This window comes from Rhinatrema bivittatum, chromosome 6, assembly GCF_901001135.1.
Source record: "Rhinatrema bivittatum chromosome 6, aRhiBiv1.1, whole genome shotgun sequence".
NCBI lineage: Eukaryota > Metazoa > Chordata > Amphibia > Gymnophiona > Rhinatrematidae > Rhinatrema > Rhinatrema bivittatum.
Genome location: NC_042620.1, coordinates 185,623,738 through 185,645,424, shown reverse-complemented (window position 1 = coordinate 185,645,424; position 21,687 = coordinate 185,623,738). Strand labels below are relative to the sequence as shown.

The 21,687-nt window shown below is 46.2% G+C and overlaps 1 protein-coding gene across 2 annotated transcripts in view; it reads left to right on the top strand.

Moving 5' to 3' along the window:
* WDR12 (WD repeat domain 12) overlaps positions 1–21,687 on the top strand; it is an 84,232-nt gene that overhangs the window by 41,999 nt on the left and 20,546 nt on the right. Inside the window, exons 8-9 of one of the 2 annotated variants that reach the window (XM_029606297.1) lie at positions 10,115–10,200; positions 14,069–14,209. In XM_029606297.1, the coding sequence (XP_029462157.1) occupies positions 10,115–10,200; positions 14,069–14,209 (227 nt within the window). The remainder of the gene's footprint in view (positions 1–10,114; positions 10,201–14,068; positions 14,210–21,687) is intronic. The other variant, XM_029606298.1, reaches the window with a different exon arrangement.

The window sequence follows — 21,687 nt, the reverse complement described above, 5'->3', positions numbered from 1 at the left end:
TTCAATGTATTGTCCGCAGCGACTCCTTTTCCTGGGTGGTACCGACTTCTAATATTTATTTATTTATTTATTTATTTATTTATTTAAAATCTTTTCTACACTGTCGTTCGGTCTGGCACCATCACAATGGTTTACAGAGTGGCACATATATTTAAAGTTAGGCTTGTGAAATGCTATTTTACAAAGTGCCAATATAGATTCGGTTACATTTATCAATTATGCAGTTTATATGAATGGTGACATGGGACTTTCCATATGTATGATTAGTATGGTACCCATATAAGTATAATACTTTAAACTGTCTCTATCTAGCATTTAGAATTAATGTGTGAGAAAATAATAAAATATGCACGGATGCATCTATGTGACTTTGTTCTGTGTGTTGATGTTCCGTTGCCTGTTAGTTCATGTTTCTATTCTCTGTTTTCATTATAAAAAGCTTTTTTAAAAAGCCAGGCTTTTAAACTTTTTTTGAATAGTTTAAATCTCTCTGTAATCTAGTTTCCAGGGGCATTGAGTTCCACAAGATTGGACCAGCTAGGGATAGGGCTCACTCTCTAACCTGGGTCAGTCTGGCTGTTCTGACTGAAGGGATGGATAGAAGGGCCCTATTGGCTGATCTAAGATTTCTCTGGGGGACATGTAAGCGCAGTGCTGTTTTTAACCAATCTGCTTTTTCTTCATTAATTATGGAACCCAGCATTTTGTACCTATAATTAGGATTATTTTTTCCCTATGCGCATCACTTTGCACTTGTCCACATTAAATTTGTCATTTAGATGCCCAGTTTCTCTAGTCGAGCAAGGTCCTTCTGCAGTTCCTTACAGTCCATACTTGTTTTAACTACTTTGCTATTTTCGTATCAGCTGCAGATTTAATCACTTTACTCATTGCTCCCTTTTCCAGATTTTTTTTATATTTCTTTATTTAAAGACACAAACGCAATAGCCAGTAAAATATTGTGAAGATCTTGGCAATACAAAGTATTCAAAGAACAAGAAATGCAATATCATCTCAAAAGCAGATAAACAATCATGACATTCAATCATAATGTTTTCCAGATTTTTAATGAATATATTAAACACTGATCCCAGTATAGAACCCCGGGACATGCTACTATTTACTTCTTTCTAATGGGAAACCTGACCATTAAGTTCTTCTTTTTGTTTTCTGTCTTTTAACCAGTTACAAATTGGTAGTAAGACATTGACTCTTATTCCATGACATTTTAATTTCCTGAGGAGTCTGTAATGAAGAGCTTTTTCAAATCCCTTTTGAAAATCTAAATATGCTGTATTGACTGACTTACCTTTATTCACGTGCCTATTCACATCTTCAAAGACTTCTGTGTTCAGTTTTCCGCGGCGGTGTTCCAACGGCGTTTCTCTTCTCCCCCCCCCCCCCCCCCCCCCCTCCGGTCCTTTCTTCCTCCCTCCGCGGGTTGTTTTATTTTTTATCTTTCTTCTTTAGTTAGAAGCCCGGCAGCGCGGCCTGCAGGTCGGTGCGCGCGAGGCTGTCCAGGGGATGGGCTGTGTTCAGCCTGCATCCCTGGCAACGAAGGGACATTGGGAGCCGCGCGGGGGGACAGGCGCAGCGCCATGACAATCGCAGTTGGAGCTCTTCCCGTGCCTCTCCCTAAGCGGCTTCAGGCCGGCACGGCAAAGGCCGCCATTTTGGCGCCGGTTCCACCAGCGGCCCCGATCACGTCGCTGCCGTCGGGGGGGTGGGGGGGCAGAAACTCACCTCCCTCACTATCTCCACAATGGCCAGTCCCATGGCCGGCCTCTCCCGCAGGACCCTTGGAGGACGGAGCAGGGGACGTCACAGGGACCGACTCGGATGTCTCCTGCTCCTCCTTCTCATTGGAGTTTATTTTAGCCATGCATAGGACTTTTAAGGCCCGTAAGGCCCTCAAACGACCTACAGCGGCGGCAGGAAGGCCCAAGGGGCCTCACGCTGCGGAGAAGGTACACCCCCAACGGGGGGCCACGACAGGACCTCCGCCTGCGAAGAGATCTCTGAGGGCCCTTCCACCATAGGGCGATTCGGATTCCTCGGAGGACACATCGGACCAGTAGGATTTGGAGGGTCCGTCCCCACCCCCGAGAGGGGTAGAGGGAGACGGCACCCTGTCGTCAGGAACGAAGAGGCAGAGTCAGACTTCGGAGGGTAATGATCCCAGGGTTATCCGTCTCTTCCGTAGGGACGAACTGGGGCCCCTCATTCCCGCAATCCTGGAGGAGTTAGGAATCGCCACTCCTCCGGAAGAGTCTCGGCTCGGTTCCATGGATCCGGTGTTGTTGGGCCTGAGCGGACCTCCCACAACTTTTCCCTTCCATTTTTCAGCTACGGATTTGTTGTTTCGAGAATGGGACACCCTGGAGTTGGGGTTGAAGGTCACGAAGGCTATGGATAAGCTTTACCCTTTACCAGAGGACGCATTGGAAGTTCTGCGGGTCCCTAAGGTGGACGCAGCTGTGTCCGCGGTCACGAAGCGGACTACCATCCCGGTCACAGGCACCATGGCTCTGAAGGATCTCCAGGATCGGAAGTTGGAGATTCAATTAAAGAAGATCTTCGAGGTCTCGGCCCTAGGGGCCCGGGCGGCAATTTGTAGATAATTTTGTTCTCAGAGCCGGGCTACGCTAGGTGCAACAGCTCCTTGCCAATGAAGGCCTGTCGGAAGAGGAAGCCCGGCAGGCTGGGCACCTGGAGGCGGTAGTAGCCTATAGTGCGGACGCCCTGTATGACCTTCTGCGAACTTGGGCATGCTCCATGGTGTCGGCCGTCTCAGTGAGGCGGCTTCTGTGGTTGAGGAACTGGTCTGCGGACGGTGCATCTAAGTCCAGGCTGGGCTCATTACCGTATAAGGGTAAGCTGTTATTCGGGAAGGAGTTGGACGACATGATTCAGCTACTGGAGGAGAATAAAGGGTATCGACTTCTGGAGGACAGAACATGTCCCAGGTCCTCCTACTCCTCTAGGTCTCGTTTCTGGGAAAATCGTACAGCCCATACCTCTCGCCCAGGTGCTCCTTCCTCTTCCTCCTCCTTTCGCTCGGGGGGGGGGGGGGGGGGGCGGCAGCAGACTCAGTCCTTTCAGGACAGGCATTTTGGCAGGCCTGGTTCTTCCCAATCCCCTGCCAGTGTTAAGTCCGCACAATGATGTATGGCCGGACCATTCCTCGGTACCCAGGGTAGGGGGCAGTTGTCTCTCTTCTACGAGGAATGGACCAGGATCAAGTCGGATCAATTGGTACTCTCGGTAATAAAATACGGCTACGCCTTAGATTTTGCATGCCAGCCCTCCCACGGTTTTTCCCGTCGCCTTGCGGAAACGCAGACAAGCGCCAGGCGGTCCAGCAGACCTTGGGGCGGCTCCTGGATCTGGGAGCAATTGTGCCGGTCCCACAACGGGAACAACGAAGAGGACATTACTCCATTTATTTCATCGTTCCAAAGAAGGAAGGGGCCTTCTGGCCCATCCTCGATCTCAAGTGTGTCAACAGGTGCCTGTAGATCCCACGCTTTTGCATGGAGACGCTGCGTTCTGTCATCGCTTCAGTGCGTCCGGGGAATTCCTGGCATCCCTGGATCTCACGGAAGCATATCTTCACATTGGGATCCGGGAGGATCACCAGAGGCACCTTCGGTCTACGTCTTGGGGATGCACTACCAGTTTCAAGCCTTGCCATTTGGTCTGGCCACAACTCCCAGAACCTTCATCAAGATCATGGTGGTCGTGGCGGCGCAGCTTCGGCAGGCAGGATTGTTGGTACACCCGTACTTGGACGATTGGTTGATTCGTGCGAAATCGGAGTCCCTCTGTCAGTCGGCGATCACTCGAGTACTTCAGCTGTTGCATTCCCTAGTCACCAAGAGTCATCTCATTCCCTCTCAGTCTCTGGAGTTTTTGGGAGCATTGTTCGATACTCGCCGAGGGGCGGTCTTCCTCTTGTCGGAGCTTTGCCGCAAATTGCAGGGTCAGGTCCGGTCCTTACTTCTGAAACAACCGCTGACGGTTTGGGATTTTCTACAGATGATAGGTTCCATGGCGTCAACGCTGGATCTGGTTCCCTGGTCATTCGCGCACATGTGGCCCTTACAGTCCATGTTGCTTTCCTATTGGAGCTCAGTGTCCAAACAATTTTACATTCCGTTACCATTGACGCAGCCGGCTCATCTCAGCCTAGGATGGTGGCTGTGCTCGACCAACCTACTCCGGGGAGTGCCCCTCAGGATGCTGGAATGGACGGTGGTCACCACGGATGCGAGCCTCCTCGGTTGGGGAGCGGTTTGCTTACGGAAGTCGGTTCAGGGACGCTGGTCGATCAATCGGCTGGAGACCAGGGCGGTGCGACTGGCGTTGCAGGCCTTTCTTCCCCTGTTTCAGGGGAAGTCTGTCAGGGTCCTCGCGAACAATGCGACAACAGTGGCCTACATCATTCAAGGGGGAACCAGGAGTCAGCCGGTGGCCTTCGAAGCTCGCCCACTGTTTCAGTGGGCGGAGCGGCATCTGCTCAGCATAGTGGCGTCCCATATAGCAGGGGTCGACAACGTGCACGCGGACTTCTTGAGCCGCCATCAACTCGACCCAGGAGAGTGGGAACTGGCGGACAGGGCCTTTCAATTCATCTGCGCCAGATGGGGCACGCCGGCCATGGATCTGATGGCGACCTTCCAGAATGCCAAGGCCCCAAGGTTCTTCGCTCGTCGAAGAGAGACAGGGGCAGAAGGAATGGACGCCTTGGCATTGCCCTGGCCAACAAAAATGCTTCTGTATGCCTTCCTCCCTTGGCCTCTGATCGGCAGAATTCTTCGGTGCATAGAGGCCAATCCATTCGAGGTCATTCTGGTGGCCCCCGAATGGCCACGGTGGCCCTGGTTTGCAGATCTCGTCAATCTAGCAGTGGAGGGGCCGCTGAGGTTTCCGTACCTCCTGGATCTCCTCCATCAGGGACCCGTGTGTTTCGATCAGGTAGTTCGCTTTTGTCTAGCGGCATGGCTTTTGAGAGGCGTCGTCTAAAGAACAAAGGTTATTCGGACGCAGTGGTTTCTCCTTTGTTGAGATCGCGTAAGAAGTCAACTTCCTTAGCATATGTACGAGTGTGGAAGGTCTTTGAATCTTGGTGCGTTGAGCGTTTGATCCCCTCTACCCGGGCATCCGTTTCAGCCATTTTGGCTTTTCTACAGGATGGCTTAGCTAAAGGCCTATCCTTTGGTTTTTTGAGAGTACAGGTAGCGGCTCTTGGTTGTTTTTGGGGGTTTCTCGAAGGGAGACCCCTGGCGGCGCATCCTGATGTGATCCAGTTTTTGAAGGGGGTGAATCGGTTGCGTCCACCCTTGAACGTTCTGTGTCCCTCCTGGAACTTGAATGTGGTTCTCAAGGCCCTGTGTGCTCCTCCTTTTGAGCCTTTAAAAAGGACGACCCTCAAAGACCTTACTTTGAAGACAGTATTTTTGGTGGCGATCACGTCCGCTAGAAGAGTGTCAAAACTTCAGGTCTTGTCCTGTAGGGAGCCTTTCTTGCGGATTTCTGAAGCAGGAGTTACTCTGTGCACGGTTCCCTCGTTTCTCCCGAAAGTGGTATCTTCGTTTCATTTGAATCAGTCAGTGGATCTCCCTTCCTTCACAGATATCACTGGGGGGTGGGGACCCAGTTTCGAGGGATCTGAAGAAGTTGGACGTGCGTAGAACACTGCTGCGATACCTGGAAGTGACTAATGATTTTCGTTTATCAGATCACCTCTTTGTACTTTGTCAGGGTCCGAGAAGGGCAATATGGCCTCCAAGGCCACCATTTCTCGTTGGTTGAAGGAGGCCATAGGTTCTTCATATCTACTCAGTGGAAAACCTCTACCACAGGGTCTCAAGGCCCATTTGACAAGTTCCCAGGCGGCTTCCTGGGCAGAGTGTATGCAGATTTCTCTGCAGGAGATCTGCAGGGCTGCAACTTGGAAATCCTTGCATACTTTTGCACGTCATTATCGTCTGGATGTCCAGGGCTCAAGGGACGGCAACTTCGGAGCAGGTGTTTTAAGAGCGGGCCTCTCCGGATCCCATCCCAAGTAGTCTCAGCTCTGGTACATCCCAGGAGTCTGGACTGATCCGGTACGTACAGGGAAAGGAAAATTAGGTCTTACCTCCGATAATTTTCGTTCCTGTAGTACCAAGAATCAGTCCAGAGTCCCGCCCTCAATTCTTTTTCAGTCTCGGAGAGTCTGCTGTGTTTCCTTATGTGAGGTTTTTGGGGGACTTTTCATATAGTTTAATTGCTATATATTTGGATTTCCGTTTTTCTGGAGCAGGTCTCTCGTTGGGGACAGTGAGTCCAGGGTTCTCCGGTTAATCATAAGAACATAAGAAAATGCCATACTGGGTCAGACCAAGGGTCCATCAAGCCCAGCTTCCTGTTTCCAACAGTGGCCAATCCAGGCCTTAAGAACCTGGCAAGTACCCAAAAACTAAGTCTATTCCATGTTACCATTGCTAATGGCAGTGGCTATTCTCTAAGTGAACTTAATAGCAGGTAATGGACTTCTCCTCCAAGAACGTATCCAATCCTTTTTTAAACACAGCTATACTAACTGCACTAACCAAATCCTCTGGCAACAAATTCCAGAGTTTAATTGTGCGTTGAGTAAAAAAGAACTTTCTCAGATTAGTTATAAATGTGCCCCATGCTAACTTCATGGAGTGCCCCCTAGTCTTTCTACTATCCGAAAGAGTATTTAGTTAGTATTTAGTTGGTTTTCAGTTTCAGGGTTTTCTGCTTTGACATTACGTTATACTGACAGGCTGTGGGTGGCACCCTGGTATATATACGGAGCCTGACAAGTTTGGCTCTGTCTCCATCTGCTGGTGAGGAGTCTGGACTGATCCCTTGGTACTATAGGAACGAAAATTATCGGAGGTAAAACCTAATTTTCCTTTCTTAACAATAGTTTCCACTATTTTACCTGACACTGATATCACGCTCTCCGATCTTTAGTTATTTGAGTCACCCCTGGAGCTGTTTGTGAAAATTGGAATTACATTGCAACCTCTAGTTCTCCGATATAGAGGAAGATTTAAATAAGTTACATATTACAGTAGCATGTCTGCAGTTTTATATTTGAATTTCTTTAGAACTCTAAAGTGAATACCATTGGGTTCTAGTGATTTGCTACTATTTAGTTTGTCAATTTCATTTTCACATTGAACATTTCCATTCTTGTGAATCATCAATTACAAAAAATGGTTTTGGTGTGGGTATCCAAGTTAAAAACCAAAGCAAAGAATTTATTTAGTTTTTCTGCTGTGGCCTTATCCTATTTAAGTGCCCTACTGTCTTCCTCGCAGGTTTCTTGTTTTTAATCTACTTGACTTTTTGGCAAGTCTTTCCTTAACTTTTCTTTTGGCTTGCTTTATTAATGTTTTACATCTAATTTGCCAGCGCTTACGTGCTTTCGTTTTTATCATTAGGTCCTGCTTTCCATTTTTTTTAAAGGATGCCTTTTTGCCTTTGATGGCCTCCGTCACAGCAGTATGTAGTCATGCTGGCAAGATGCTTGTCCTTCTTCTGACCCTTTTTTAATTTGTGGAGTGCATTTTATGTGAACAGGGATTGACCCTTCAAGGACAGCTGAAGGGCCAGTCACTAAAGAGGTGAAGTGAATAAATGAATACATATGTGCTGGGAGCTGTCATGGTTCTGCACTTATGTATTAAGGGAGTGAGAGAAATTAACACTTTACGCCTGCTATAGGTTGGGGAAACCTTTGGAGGTTCTGAAGCGGGGGAGTTGGGTTTTCTAAACTGTTAAGAGTGAGGAGGAAGAAGATAAGGCTAAGACAGCTTACTATCGGGCCGATGCAGTAAAATGCGCTCAGGCCAAGCGCACTGTTAGCCCCCGGTTGGACAGTAAGGGGTAATAGCACATGGAAAACATGTGTACAACCCACCCAGAAACTAATAGCACCCGAAACATGCAAATGCATGTTGATGGCCCTATTAGTTATTCCCGCGCGATACAGAAAGTAAAATGTGCAGCCAAGCCGCACATTTTACTTTCAGAAATTAAGCCTGCCAAAGGCCAGCACCGGGAAAGTGTACAGAAAAGCAGAAAAAACTGCTTTTCTGTACACCCTCCGACTTAATATCATAGCGATATTAAGTCTGAGGCCCCAAAAAATAAAAAAAATTTTTTAATAAAAAAAAAAAATTAAAAATCTTCCCGTTGGAAGATGGACACTCAGTTTTGCCAGCTTCCGTTTTCTGAACCCGTGGCTGTCAGCGGGTTCGAGAACTGACGCTGGTAAAATTGAGCGTTGGCTGTCAAACCCGCTGACAGCTGCCGCTTCTGTCAAAAAGGAGGCGCTAGGGACGCGCTAGTGTCCCTAGCGCCTCCTTTTATCATGGGCCCTCCCGCAGGGTTTTCTGTATCGGCCCATATGAGTGAGAAAGTGAAACGCTGCACTGCTTGTGATTGAAAACGGCTGACAGCTGCTTCTCCCCTCTGCTCGTTATTCCACGATTCTGCTAATTTGGGTGAGTCTTGTAAATCAGCAAAGAAGAAAAAACAGTTGGATGAGCCTGTTTTAGTCAGAAGAGTGCAGGCAAAACATTTTTCTGGTGCTGCTGAGGCCGTTAGAGAAGGAAACCTGGCTGTTATGACTTAGGCAGCAGTCATTTTGAAATCCTCCCTTTCAGCATTAGGGTCCTGTCAGGTAGAGGCTGCTGTTAATTTAGATCCTCTCCATTTGTTTCCTGAAGCTGAGATTCTTGTTGCTGCTGATTCAGAAGGGGCAAGCACTTCTTAACCAAGTATTCTCCAGAATTTTTTTAATTCTTACATCATGCCTTTTAGGCATTGCAGGCTAAAGGCTCTGAGGAAGGAGTTTATACCCCAGCCGGGACCTTAAAGAGGGGAAGTTTATAGACCTCAGAAGAAAAGGAAAGTTTTATTCGAAGTACTGGAATGGGCTTCAGCTGAGTTTCCAGTGCCTACAGGCTTGGAAACTGAGATAGAATATGTAGAGAGTGTAAACGATTCTTTGGAAGAAGGTGAAGTAAATTCAGGAAATAAAGAGGAGATGCAAATTAGGCTACTCATAGAGAGAAAATGAGTGTTTTAATAGTGCAGGTTATTAAGGCATTGAGGCTCTCTGAGGATAAAGTTCTTGAAATCCCGGATTGAGATCCTATTCTGAAGGGTCATCTTAAAGCTCCAGTTTCTTTCCCATTGCATCAGGAAATCGAGACAATGGTGTTTTCAGAGTGAGAGAATCCCATTCAGGCACCTGAAGGCCAATAGCAAATTATACCCATATCTATAATAGAAAAAAAAAAATTATTGTAACAAATCTCACGACATTAATAAAAACAGCATTTACCCACTAAAATATTCATACAAAATACCTTAACTTGACCTTAACATCTGCTCTAATATTATTATATTATACGTCTGATACTATATTGTTGATATTTCTATATTAGTATTTGAACCACTGTCACTCTCCCCCTGATGAAGCTGCTATAAGGTGAAACATTGAGGCCTTTGTATAGGGGATAGAAGATTAATTTGAAGGTTCTTTGCTATTACAACAGCAATTGGAGTCAGATGAACATTTGGAAAGTGCTTTTCTGTCATGTATTTATCTTATGAAAAGTTACCATGACTCTTCAGTCAATAATAAGTTTGATGTGCTTGGAAGCACTGCTTGTCACTAACCACATACTCCTTCATTGCAATATATGAAAAGATATTTTGTTGCTGAATTTATGACTCTCTGAGATTTATATGGACATTAATCTTATTTAGGTAATTTTGTCTTTTTATTAATGTTGTGAGATTTATTATAATAATAAAAAAACATTTTCTATTATAGATATTCATTTATGTATCACTTGTTCCCTCAGGAATGATATATATATATATATATATATCTATCTGCTGATGCATAGTAAAAATGAATGAAGTCCTTTCAGAATGACCTTTTGCTACTAAATTGAGCAGATGTGACCTGAAGAATTTCAAGTGACTGCGCAGAGGTTTTATTTTTGTAACACAAGTTTTATTACTATTTAAGAAATTAGTCACCAGAGTGGTGACTCAACTTGATTTTTCATTGCAGTTCCCACAAATGAAGAGGATGATGTAGAAGAAACCACAGACCGACCCAGGAAGAAGCAGAAAACAGAACAGCTGGGACTAACACGGGTAAACCATGGCAGAGCTTATGCTATGCGCTCTCTCTCCAGCACACATTCAGGCAGTGTTCGTTTATTTTCCTTTGGAAATTTTGGAGCCAGAGATAGTACTTTTTTTAAATAGTCCATTTTTAAATCACAGGCTATTCCTACAATATATGAGAAAATGGAGATCCATATATGAGTGATTTATCAAAATGAAAAACTATCAATAAATGTTCAGTTATGAAAGTCATCTATAGTGGCAGACTCCCCCTGGCTAGTGCTGAAGCCTGTTGGTTTTCTTCCCTATAATGGGGAAACTCCCTATTTGAACCTATAGCAGTATTGAACCTAAGTAACGGGGCTAATTCTCTGTGGATGGATTTTCATGACATTTGTTGAGAAATTTGTCCACGGAGAGTGGCTCTGATCATCTGCTTACAGACAGGGAGATGCTAATAGATGTTGTTTCTTACAGAAGGGAATGCGCTTGAAAACACCAAAATGTAAATGAGCAAAACTGAAATAACCTCAGCGTAATCTAGGACAGTGGTTCCCCAACCTGTCCCAAGGGATTCCCAACTGATCTTGCTTTCTGAATATCTACAAGGATTATGCATCAGACATGTATTTGCATACAGTTAAGGTTGTACATGCAAATATATTTCATTCATATTCATTGAGGATACCTTGAAAACCCAACTGGCTAGGAGTCTTTTGAAGACAGGTTTGGATACCACTGGCCTAGAATGCTAATTCATAATTCTTGTAGTTGCAAACAATGCACATTTGCTGCTGAAAGATGTGCCTAAAGAATGAATAGAAGAAAGAATGGTTTGTATTTTCCATACAGTGGTTTTCATTTAAATGCTGCAGAGTCCTGTGAAATGGTCAGTACTGTAAATTTTCTAAAGCTAAGCTCTTAAAAGAAGAGCTAGACTTTGTTTTAGTCTTAAAGGGGCCGATGCAATGAAGTGCGCTCAGCCGAGCGTATTGTTTAATCCGCTGTTGGACGCGGGTTAAATAGACGCTAATCCACTCCCTAATGCAATAGGGGGATTAGCGTCTATTTAATGCACAAATGCATGTGAATGAGGCTATTACTCATTCACTCCATATGCAAAAAAATAAATGTGGGTCTCAGACGCACATTTGTCACTCAGGCGTTAATAGCTGAGCGCATTGAAAAAAGTACAGAAAAGCAGAAAAAACTGCTTTTCTGTACTTTTTTTAAAGTTAAAAAAAAAAAAAAGAAAAAACTTTGCCGGCCGCTTTGAAGACCGACACCGATATGCTCAGCGTCGGTTTTCATAACCGACCCGGCTGCAGTTATGAAAACCGACACAGAGTTTATCTGCATCGGTGTTCATAACTGGCAGACCGCCGGTAACCGCAGGATCACTTTAGCAAGGAGGCGCTAGGGTCGCACTAGCGACCCTAGCGCCTCCTTGCTAGTGCAACCCCCTAGTTTGTTTATTGCATGGCGCCCCCCTTGCGAGTGCCATGCGTGCGCTAAGAAAGCGGGTGCTGACTTTTCCGCAAAGTGTTGTATGCAAATGCACATGTTGGTTGAAATAGCAGGGATTCACTTTATAAGACATGCCTTATGATTGTAAGTAAATCTGATTTGTAAGTTTGTCTTCAGATGGGTTAGTTTTGCACACATTGTGACAGGAATGGACCTTGCTTGTAAGCCAAGGCATGCTGGATATGATCTCATTGCATTGTGCCAAAGAGTGCTTCCTTCTGGAGTTCAGTATGGTGTAATATGGACATGCAACATATGAAGGTGCACTGGGAAGTTCTCTGTAATCAGGCTGATGATGCCCTGTATAATTGGGACTATTTATCTATCTCTCTGCACATATTTTATTTATTTATGTGATTTATATTCCACTTTCCGGAATATCTGAATACATTCAGATACTGTGCATATTTTCTTGGTCTTTGATTGCATCTCTTGATCAGCTATGTGCTGTCTCTCGTGTTATGTCAGCATCCTCTTGGGTGTTGAATGAAGAACCATCCTCAACAACTTCATATGTAATCAGGTTGAGTTTTATGGTTGAATGCATGTAGCATCATTGGTAATGGTTGTGCTGTTTAGTAAATGAGTTAAATTTTTTAATGGTTTAAGAGAGAAGTGTTAGATTTTTTTTTGTCAAGCATTATTACTGGCTGTGTATCCCCTCAGATGTTTTTAAAAACCTATTATAATTTTAGAATGAATACATTCTTATATTGATGACATCATTATTTATTAGGAGTATATGAAAATGATGCCAAAATAAACAAATTATGTCAGCAATAAATCACCCTGTAAAGCATGCCATCTAAAATTAGTTTCCATTTTTAAGATATGATGGCATGCTTTACAGGGTGATTTTTCAAAGGGAGCTAACTAGCTAGCTAAGGATTTAACCAGATAGTTCAAAGGGTTTGAAAATTGCTCCACACAGTGTGGTTAAATGTAGCTGCCTGCTTGGATCAGGGGAATAAACAAATGCATATATAGAATTTTCAAATATCCAGGCTTAGTTTCTACTGCTTAACCTCAGCTGTAGATATTGCAGTGGCAAAATATGTGGGTACTTTTGTATTCGTGCAAGTGTTAGCAATTTTCAAAGAGAAAGTAATGACAGAATGAGAGTGTATTGTCTTGGCCACCATGTTTACGTCTCCTTCCTCCAGCTTCTAAACAGGAAGCATGTGGGATCAGGAGCAACCAGGGAAGTAGAGAAAGGAAGAGATTGGGAATACACATAGAGGAAGAACAGCTGTGGGGACCAGAATCGCAGGGACATCATAAAGAGCAGTAAAGAAGAGTGATCACTAGAGTGCCAGTCTGGGGGTGTGGGAATACAGTGGCAGGAGGTGTGAACCACGCTCTGCCCAGCCACTCTCCTTATGCTCCCCCACCTGCCCATCATCTCTATTCCCCTTCACATGTATAACAGAGGTATAATGCTTCTGCCGCTTCTACCCCAGATATTGCATGCTCCCTGGGCTAGCCAATACCAACCCTACCTACTCAAACAGGAACTGCAAAGCCAGCTGGGTAGGGTGGACACTCTGGGGGAGAGGGGTGGGTGCTGACAGCAACTCTTGTCTGGCCTGCCATTGTGCTCAGCAATGGTCCTGGAGGATCAGTCACGGAAACTGGGAGCATGTACTGTCACTTTGTCCCTCTGCTGCTGGCTTGCTTAGGCTCCAGGTTCTACAATTAGGGAAAGAGAGAAAGAAAGGACCCCCATGCCTGAGGACAGTGTCACACAATTCTGATCCTTGCCATGCCTTACAGGTTGTAAAACATGAGATTAGATGATCTCTTGGTATCCTTGCTTGTTTGCTTCTCTTTGAAAAATTGTAACACAAAGGTACAAAAGTAGCTGCATTCTCTATCGCTGGATGGTCCAACAAAAATTGCCCCTTAATGGACAGCCTTCTGCTCCATGGAAAGAATCGTTTGAATTAGTAGTGATGTCACCGATTACATCACTATTTTGCCTCATGTCGGCATAAGCCCACTGAAAGAGATGTGAATCGCTTTTCATTCTTGCTCCTGTTTACTTCCTTTCAACTTGAATCTGCATCCCTAGTTGTCTTCTGACTTGCAATTTCATGCTGTGAGACTCCCTGCTTCCCCAGATAGGTCTGGTTTTAAGGCTATACACTGTAAATATTCATTAGATATACTTGCCTATATTGGACAAAAGCTTAATTTGCATATTTTGATTACTCCAAAATTCATGCCCATTTGAGGAAGTCTCGCGGGATGAATTTGGCCACCACTGCTCTTAGCTGCTGGATTTCATCTTTTTTACCCATAAGTAATATTTTATAATTGGGCCAAAAATAAATATGAGCTCATCACATTGTCTCCATTTTATATCTAGACTCCCATTATCACTCTTTCTGGCCATAATGAGGCCATTTCCTCCGTGCTGTGGTCTGATACTGAAGAAATCTGCAGTGCGTCATGGGATCATACTATTAGAGTATGGGATGTTGAGACTGGAGGTCTCAAGGCAACTTTGGTGAGATTTTTATTTTTTCTTTATACAATCTACATTTAAAACTATTCAGAAGGAAATAAATATTACATTACATTGTATATGGGAATTGCTTAATTAAATAGTTTCCTGTTCATACCCCAATTCAGTCCAGACAAGTGGGTTTTGTATCCCTACCAGTAGACTGAGGCAGGGATTAAACATTTTTTAGGCACTGCTACTTAACCGAGAGTGCCACCTGCAGACCTCAGTATTTCTCTGTCTCCAGCAGATGGTAGAGATGCAAACCTGCAGTCTGGAGATTATTAAAAAAAGAAAAAGAGAGGAATTTCAAGAAGTTGGTGAAGTCTTGTGCTCCCCAAATTATTAGGTTCCTTTGTGGGCCATCCCTCAAATTGAGCAGGGTGAGTAGAGGGGGTTGGTAATCCTTGTTCTGGTTCGGTCCTCATCTTTCAGAGTGAGCAAAAGCCAGGGGTCCTGGTTCCCTTGCTTCCTCTGAGGCCTTCTCACCCGCTTCCATCAGCCTGGAGCAACCAGAAGCAGGAAAGTATATCTTCCTCTTTTCTGGGGACTGCTTAGTTGCTGTTTCTTTAAGAAAAACAAAAGTTTGGCAGGGCTGTGCATTCGGCTGTTTCTTGACAGGGAGGCTGTTGCTGAGGGTGAGAGGGGGACACACATGGTTTGCTTTCAGCACCAGGGCCTCAGGACAGCTTCGGCAGCAGCATCACAGAGTTTGCTGCACTCCAGGGGTTATATTTGCCGTAGGCTGTGGCAGAAGCATGGCTCCTCCCATGGAGCATGGGAAACTTTGTCGGGCCAGCAGGGTGAGGAAATTGTTTTGTACGATGCCTGTGCCTCTGAAAAAGCAGGCTTCGCACAGAGATCATCTCACACAGTCTGCAGGTCCTGTTCTGGAGATCCCTGGGGGGGGGGGGGTCAGAGGAGGCGATGGCTATCTTGCCTTCACGTGGCAGGAAGCATGCTGCTGCTAGGGAGTTTAGGGACTCCCCTTCCCCATTCTCTCCAGTGGATACAGGCACTGTAGGAGATAGAGAAGGAACAGGAGAGCTAGAGGAGAATGCGATGGAAAAGTGTTCCAGTGGGTCTGAAGAATTTTCCACGGATTTTGTGTTGCTGCTCCATAAGGCCTATCTGGCAAAAAGGGAGGCAGCGAGTAAGCATCCAGCCTCCCAGAAGTCCCAGCGTTCATCTTAGAAACCTAGGATAGATGTGCAGCCCAAGTCTGGGCGGATTCTTCACCTCCTGGGTCTGAGATGTACGTTGGAGGAAGATGGAGAGACCTCTGAGGACTCGGAGGGTCTGGATCTTCAGGTAGACCTGCGAGATGATCCAGGGGTTGATGCGAGTAGTGATCCAGATGTGGGGGAGGTTCCGGTTGCAGAAGGAGATGACCCGAGGGTTGTGAGATTATTCCGCAAGGAGGAACTGGGGATCAAGGTCACGCAGGAGGATTCCAATAATGAAGGGGGGCACCCGGTGTTAAGACAGCCTGCGTGGACCTCCAAAGGCCTTTCCTTTGCCAAAAAAGGTGAAGAAGTTGGTGGACCGGGAATGGGGGAGTCTCCTGAGCCAGGGCTATGGCTAAATTGTATCCCTTGCTGGAAGAGAGTTTTGGAAACTGCCAAAGATGGATGCTGCAGTCTCTGCCATGACGAAGAAGATGACCATTCCCATGGTTGAATCAGTTGCACTGAAGGATGGCCAGGATGGCCAGGCTGGAAATCCTGCTGAAGATATTGTTTGAGGTCTCGGCGTTGAGCCTTCAGGCCACTGTCTGTGCTAGTCCGATGCAGAGGGCTTGTTTGTGCTGGGTCCAGAAAATGCAGGAGGTGGGAGTGGCCTATGTGGCGGATGCCTTGTACAGTATGATCCAAAAGTTGTCCAGGAATGTGATGTCTGCAGTAGCGGCTCGGAGGCTTCTATGGCTGTGCAATTCGGCGGTGGATGTGTGGTTGAAAGCACAACTGTGTAATCTCCCCTTTAAAGGGAAGCTGTTGTTTGTAGAAGATCTGGAGCAGTTGATGAAGCATTTGGGGAAGTCGAAAGGGAACAAATCATCTGAAGACAAGCCAGTCAAGAAAAGTTTTCTGATGCAGTCGCAATTTCGAGAGATGAGGAAGTTTTGTTCCAATAGGAATTCTTTCGCCTCCATGCAGAAACTAAGTGTTGGAAGGCAGCAATCCTTTCGGGGCTCTCGAAAGCCTTTCAGAGATACCGACTAAGAGGCTTGAGGAGGTAAAACTTCCCAATGAAGGGGGGCTTGTCCAACCTTCCCTGGAAGCTGTCGGAGGGAGGTTAACCCTTTTTTACGAGGAGTGGACCAAGATCACGACCAATCAATGGGTCTTGGAGGTGATAAGAGACAGTTACGCCTTAGATTTTTCGTGCCCAATCAGGGAGGCCTTTGTGGTGTCCCAAGGTGCGTCTCGCACCAAGCAGGCAGCGGTACGGGACATGCGGCTGCAGCAACTGGAGGTCATCATTACAGTTTCCCCAGGGGAGCAGAGACTATTTATTTATTTATTTGTTTGTTTGTGTGTTTATTTTTCTATGCCGATATTCGATTCAGAATTTCACACCGGTTTACATAAAACAGGATGTTTGAAGGCAAGCCTTTTAAAGACAAGATACAGTGTAACAGTTTAACAAAGTAACTATAAAAAAAACTGTAGGAACAAAAACAAACTTGATTTACAATAACTTCTTAACATTAAAAATTTTTTAGATTCTTCCTCCTTGCGGAATAATCTCACAACCCTCGGGTCATCTCCTTCTGCAACCGGAACTTCCCCCACATCTGGATCACTACCCGCAACAACCTCTGGATCATCTCGCAGGTCCACCTGAAGATCCAGACTCTCCGAGTCCTCGGAGTGTTGATGTTCTTGTAGGATGGCTTAGAGAAGAGGCTAGCCCATAATTCGTTCTGAGTTCAAGTGGCAGCCTTAGGATGTTTTCAAGGAAAGTTTCAGGGGAGGCCATTGGCATCTCATCTGGACATTGTGCATTTTCTTAAAGGGGCGAAGCACTTGCAGCTGCTGGTTCATGGGATGTGTCCCTCATGGGACCTTAATCTGGTTCTTCGAGTGCTTTGTGGCTCTCCTGTTGAACCGTTGAGAAGGGCGTCCTTGAAGGATCTCACCTTGAAGGCTGTTTTCTTGGTGGAGATTTATTTGACCAGACAGAATTCGGAGCTTCAAGCTTTATCGTGCAGAGATCCATGTCTTCGGATTTCGAATGACAGGTTGTCACTGCATACAGTTCCTTCCTTTTTGCCCAAGGTCATGCCCTCGTTTTATCTCAGGCAGATGGTGGAATTACTGGCCTTTTCTCAAATGACGGCAGATACGCCGTTTGCGAGGGAACTTTATTTATCAGATGTTCATTGAACTCTTGCGATATATTAAGGTCACAAATGAATTTCAGAGTTCGGATCATCTCTTTATTGTATTCAGTGGAGCAAAGAAGGGATGTAAGGCAGCTAAGAGTACAATTGCGCGATGGTTGAAGGAAGCAATTTTTTTCAGCCTATCTTTCAAGCCGATACAGTACGGTGCGCTCAGCTGAGTGCACCATTTAACAACCGCTTGGACGCGCGTTTTCAGTGCGCTGCTATTACCCCTTATACTGTAAGGGGTAATAGCGCATGGAAAACACATGGCCAACCCCACTCCGAAACTAATAGCGCTTATCACATGCAAATGCATTTTGATGAGCCTGTTATTCGCCCGGAATACTGAAAGTAAAATGAACCGCAGGCGTTAACTTTGAAAGCACTGGGAAAAGTGTAGAGAAAAGCGGAAAAAACTGCTTTTCTGTACACCCTCCAACTTAATATCATAGCGAATTAAGTCAGAGGCACAAAAAATACCAAAAAAAACCAAAAAACTGCCCACCTCCTTATTGGCTCCCGGCCTAATTTAAATACAGAATCGCGTGCCCAGGAGAGGTGCCTGGGCGCCCATCGGGAAAGCGGGCACTTAACTCGCAGCACTGGTTCTTCCACATCTTTTATTAAATTGGCCTGTTTGTAAGGGTTGATCGGTTCCTAGGAGGCTGCAGGTTCATTCTGCTAGGGCACAGGCAGTCTCCTGGGCAGAGTGTCAGCTGGTATTTCCACAGGAGATTTGTCAGGCGACGATGTGGTCTTCCTTGCACACTTCTACCAAGCATTACCTCGGGCGCCAGATGAAGTCACATTTGGGGAAAATGTGTTATGCATGGGTGTTTCAGGATCCCACCCAGAGTGAAAGGGGGCTTGGGTACATCCCACTTGTCTGGACTGATCTGGGGTATGAACAGGAAAGGAAAATTTTGGAACTTAACTGCTAATTTTTGTTTCTGGAATACTGCGGATCAGTCCAGACTCCCGTCTTATTTTTGCGAAAGACCTTTCCCGCTTCTGGATGTTTATAAAATGAAGATTTTTGCAAATATTGTATATAAGTTAAGCTATTAGGGTTGAAAGTTTGTTCGTTACCCTGGAGGTTGGGGCCCAGATTTTATAGGGTGATCCAACTTTGAGTCTCTGCTTGCCCCAGATGGAAATCATTTGGGTTTTTGGGAGTAGGCATCTTGGCTTGGGTACAGGCCAATACTGAGGAACTGCAGGTAGCACTCTCTGTTAAGTAGCAGTGTCTGAAAAGATTTTATTCTCTGCCTCCATCTGCTGGTAGGAATGAAAACCTCACTTGTCTGGACTGATCTGTGGTATTCCAGGAATGAAAATTAGCAGGCAAGAACCAATTTTCCTATTGCAGTCAAAAATTAGCCATTTGTGTGTTTAAGATTAACCATATATGCAAAAAATATTACTGGGAATTTGCAATCGTACTCTTAACCTTTATTCTCCAGTCTCAATTTGAAAATGCACACTATTTATGGAAGGAGGTAATGGAATCTCCATCATTGGATATATAAAGTCTGGTACTTGATTTCTCTGATGACAAGCAGGATGGTAGTCCTCACACGTGTAAAATCATCAGATAGCACTCCATTTCGTAAAAATTATGTCAAAGTTTCTAGAACTTTGACTAGGCACACTGAACATGCCCTACACCAAGCTTCCACATGGGGTCCCTCTCCAGTCTCTCTTCTTCCGCAGAGCTGTAAGCCTCGTGGTGTGAATGAGCTGACTTTGGCTGTTTTTTGGCCTTGTGTGAAAATTTAGATTTCTCAAATATTTCGTGGTTTTTTTCTCATTGTTCCATCACCTCATCCTTCTCTGTAGCCTCCTGTAGTGACTCCTAGTTAGGGTTTTCGGTGATTCAAGTAAGTTTCCTTTCGCTGTCAATCCCCGTGGCGGCAGTGCATCGATGCCTACCAGCCATTGATGCCCCACTGACAATGTTTTCAGTTCATGCCCTTTTGTTTCGACCGACATGGCCACTACTGGTTTACAGTGATGCCCGAGGACCATTCCATCACGGATCCGCATGAGATGTCTTTTGCCTGGGGACATTGCATGAATTCTGGGTTTGCTGTTTATGCGCCCAGATGACCCCGAAGGGACATCTGCTTCAAGTTGACAAGAATGGAGTAGCTCTTCGGGTTGAAGAACTCCGAGGCATCAGCGGCATTGGCATCGAAGGACCAAGGAGCCGCACCAATGGACACCAAACCATTGACATCGGCAGGACCGTTGGTTCTATCTATGCCGTTGGCGGATAGTGGCACCGGAGACGGATAGTCGTCTATCTCCTCCAGGCCAATGATGTTGGGTTTCTTATCATCAGCCTCGGCACCGGGGAAGGACCGGGCTGAGCATCAAAGGAATCCAAAGAAGAATTGGCACTGATCGCCATCAATGCATGGTGCCAGGCATGGAGATGCACCGACCTTTGCTGCGATGCCCCCGAAGTGACCCTGTAGCAAGAAGTACAAATCCTCCATCAGTGCCAGGGGTCTGTGAAGGTCTCTACCGGTCCTGATGCCAGTCACGATCCACCTCAAGGGTCCGAAGAGGATCTGGCCACCCATCCTTCCTCCCAATTGGTGTTGGCATCTGCAACATTCGAGGAGGAGCTGGAGTGCCGAGTTCAGCCAGCAGTGGACCAGGCACTGCAAGGTTTCAGTCCTGTGACACCGATGGCACCAGACCCGGTGCCACCTGTCCTCGCATTGCTTCTGGAGAAGCACAATTGTCTCATCGGTGCATTATCGACCCAGCTGGCATTGGTTCCTGGGACAGCATCAGTGCACAGCGGGGCACAGAGGCCTCCCCCTACAGAAACGGTGGTTGTTGCCAGTTCCTCCAAGGAGGAAGCTCTACCAAGGCTGGCAGAGATGCCTGCCCCCACCCCCCCCGTCCAGTTTTACCAGTGCCTCACCTCTGGATGAAGGCAGAGTACCTAGGGACCCTTCCCTTGTGACTTATAGTGAGGATGAGGAACCCTATGACCCCTGGGGGGGATGGTGTTTTGGAGTCCTGCTCAGAGGGTCTCTCTTCAGACTCTTCTTCTCCAGAGTAGCGAAGGAAGTCTCCACTTGAGGACATAACCTTAGCAAGTTTTGTGAGGGTGATGGAGAAGGATGCCAGGCACAAAATGCTTGAGATCCTTCAGTTCATGGAGCTCCTAAGGAGATGGTGGAGGTCCTGGTACACGAGATCCTTAAGGAATTGCTTCTGAGGATATGGGGATACCCCCTCACAGTGCCTCCCATTAATAAGAAGGCAGATGGGGTCTACCTCATCCAGAAAGTTGTCAGATTCAATAAGCGTCAGCTGCCCCACCAGTCGGTGATTGGTCGAATCCACCCTCAAGGTGGCCAAGCACTCTGAGACTCATTCCTCAGCGCCCCTGGGAAAGGACCATAGAGCAATGGATGCTCTTGGGAATAATGTATTTCAAGGCGCCATGCTTATTGCCCGCATTGCTGCCTACCAGTTCACATCAGCCAATACTTGCGGGGCATCTGGAAGCAGGTGCAGGAAGTGGCTGAGCAGCTACTTCAACAGCAGCAAGACACCCTCATGTCACTGGTGCACAAGGGTGTGGAGCGCCGAAAACACGAGGTCCATGCGACCTACGATCTTTTTGAAACAGCATCGTGGGTCTCTGTAATGGGAATCGGTGCCCGCAGAGTAGCATGGCTGCGGGCCTCGGATCTCCAACCAAAGGTACAGGAACAACTTGCTGACATGCCATGTACTGGGGAGAATCTCTTTGGGGATAGGGTGAGGGATGCTGTGGCCCAACTTTGGGACCACTATGAAACCCTCCAGCACTCCAGACCCATCCTCCTCTTCCAGAAGGCCGGCGAGACAGGGGCCATGGAAGTCTTTTCTTTCACCAAAGGAACACTGCCCATTTTCTCCCATCCACACCATCAGGGGGCAGACTGCAGTTCTTTGTGAACCAGCGGCTCAGTTTGACCTCGGACTAGTGTGCTTTTTCCATCGTCTGTCAAGGGTACCAATTGAATCTATTGGGTGTACCGCCAAATTGCCTTCCATGCCCATCTTAGGGGCCAGTAGCGTA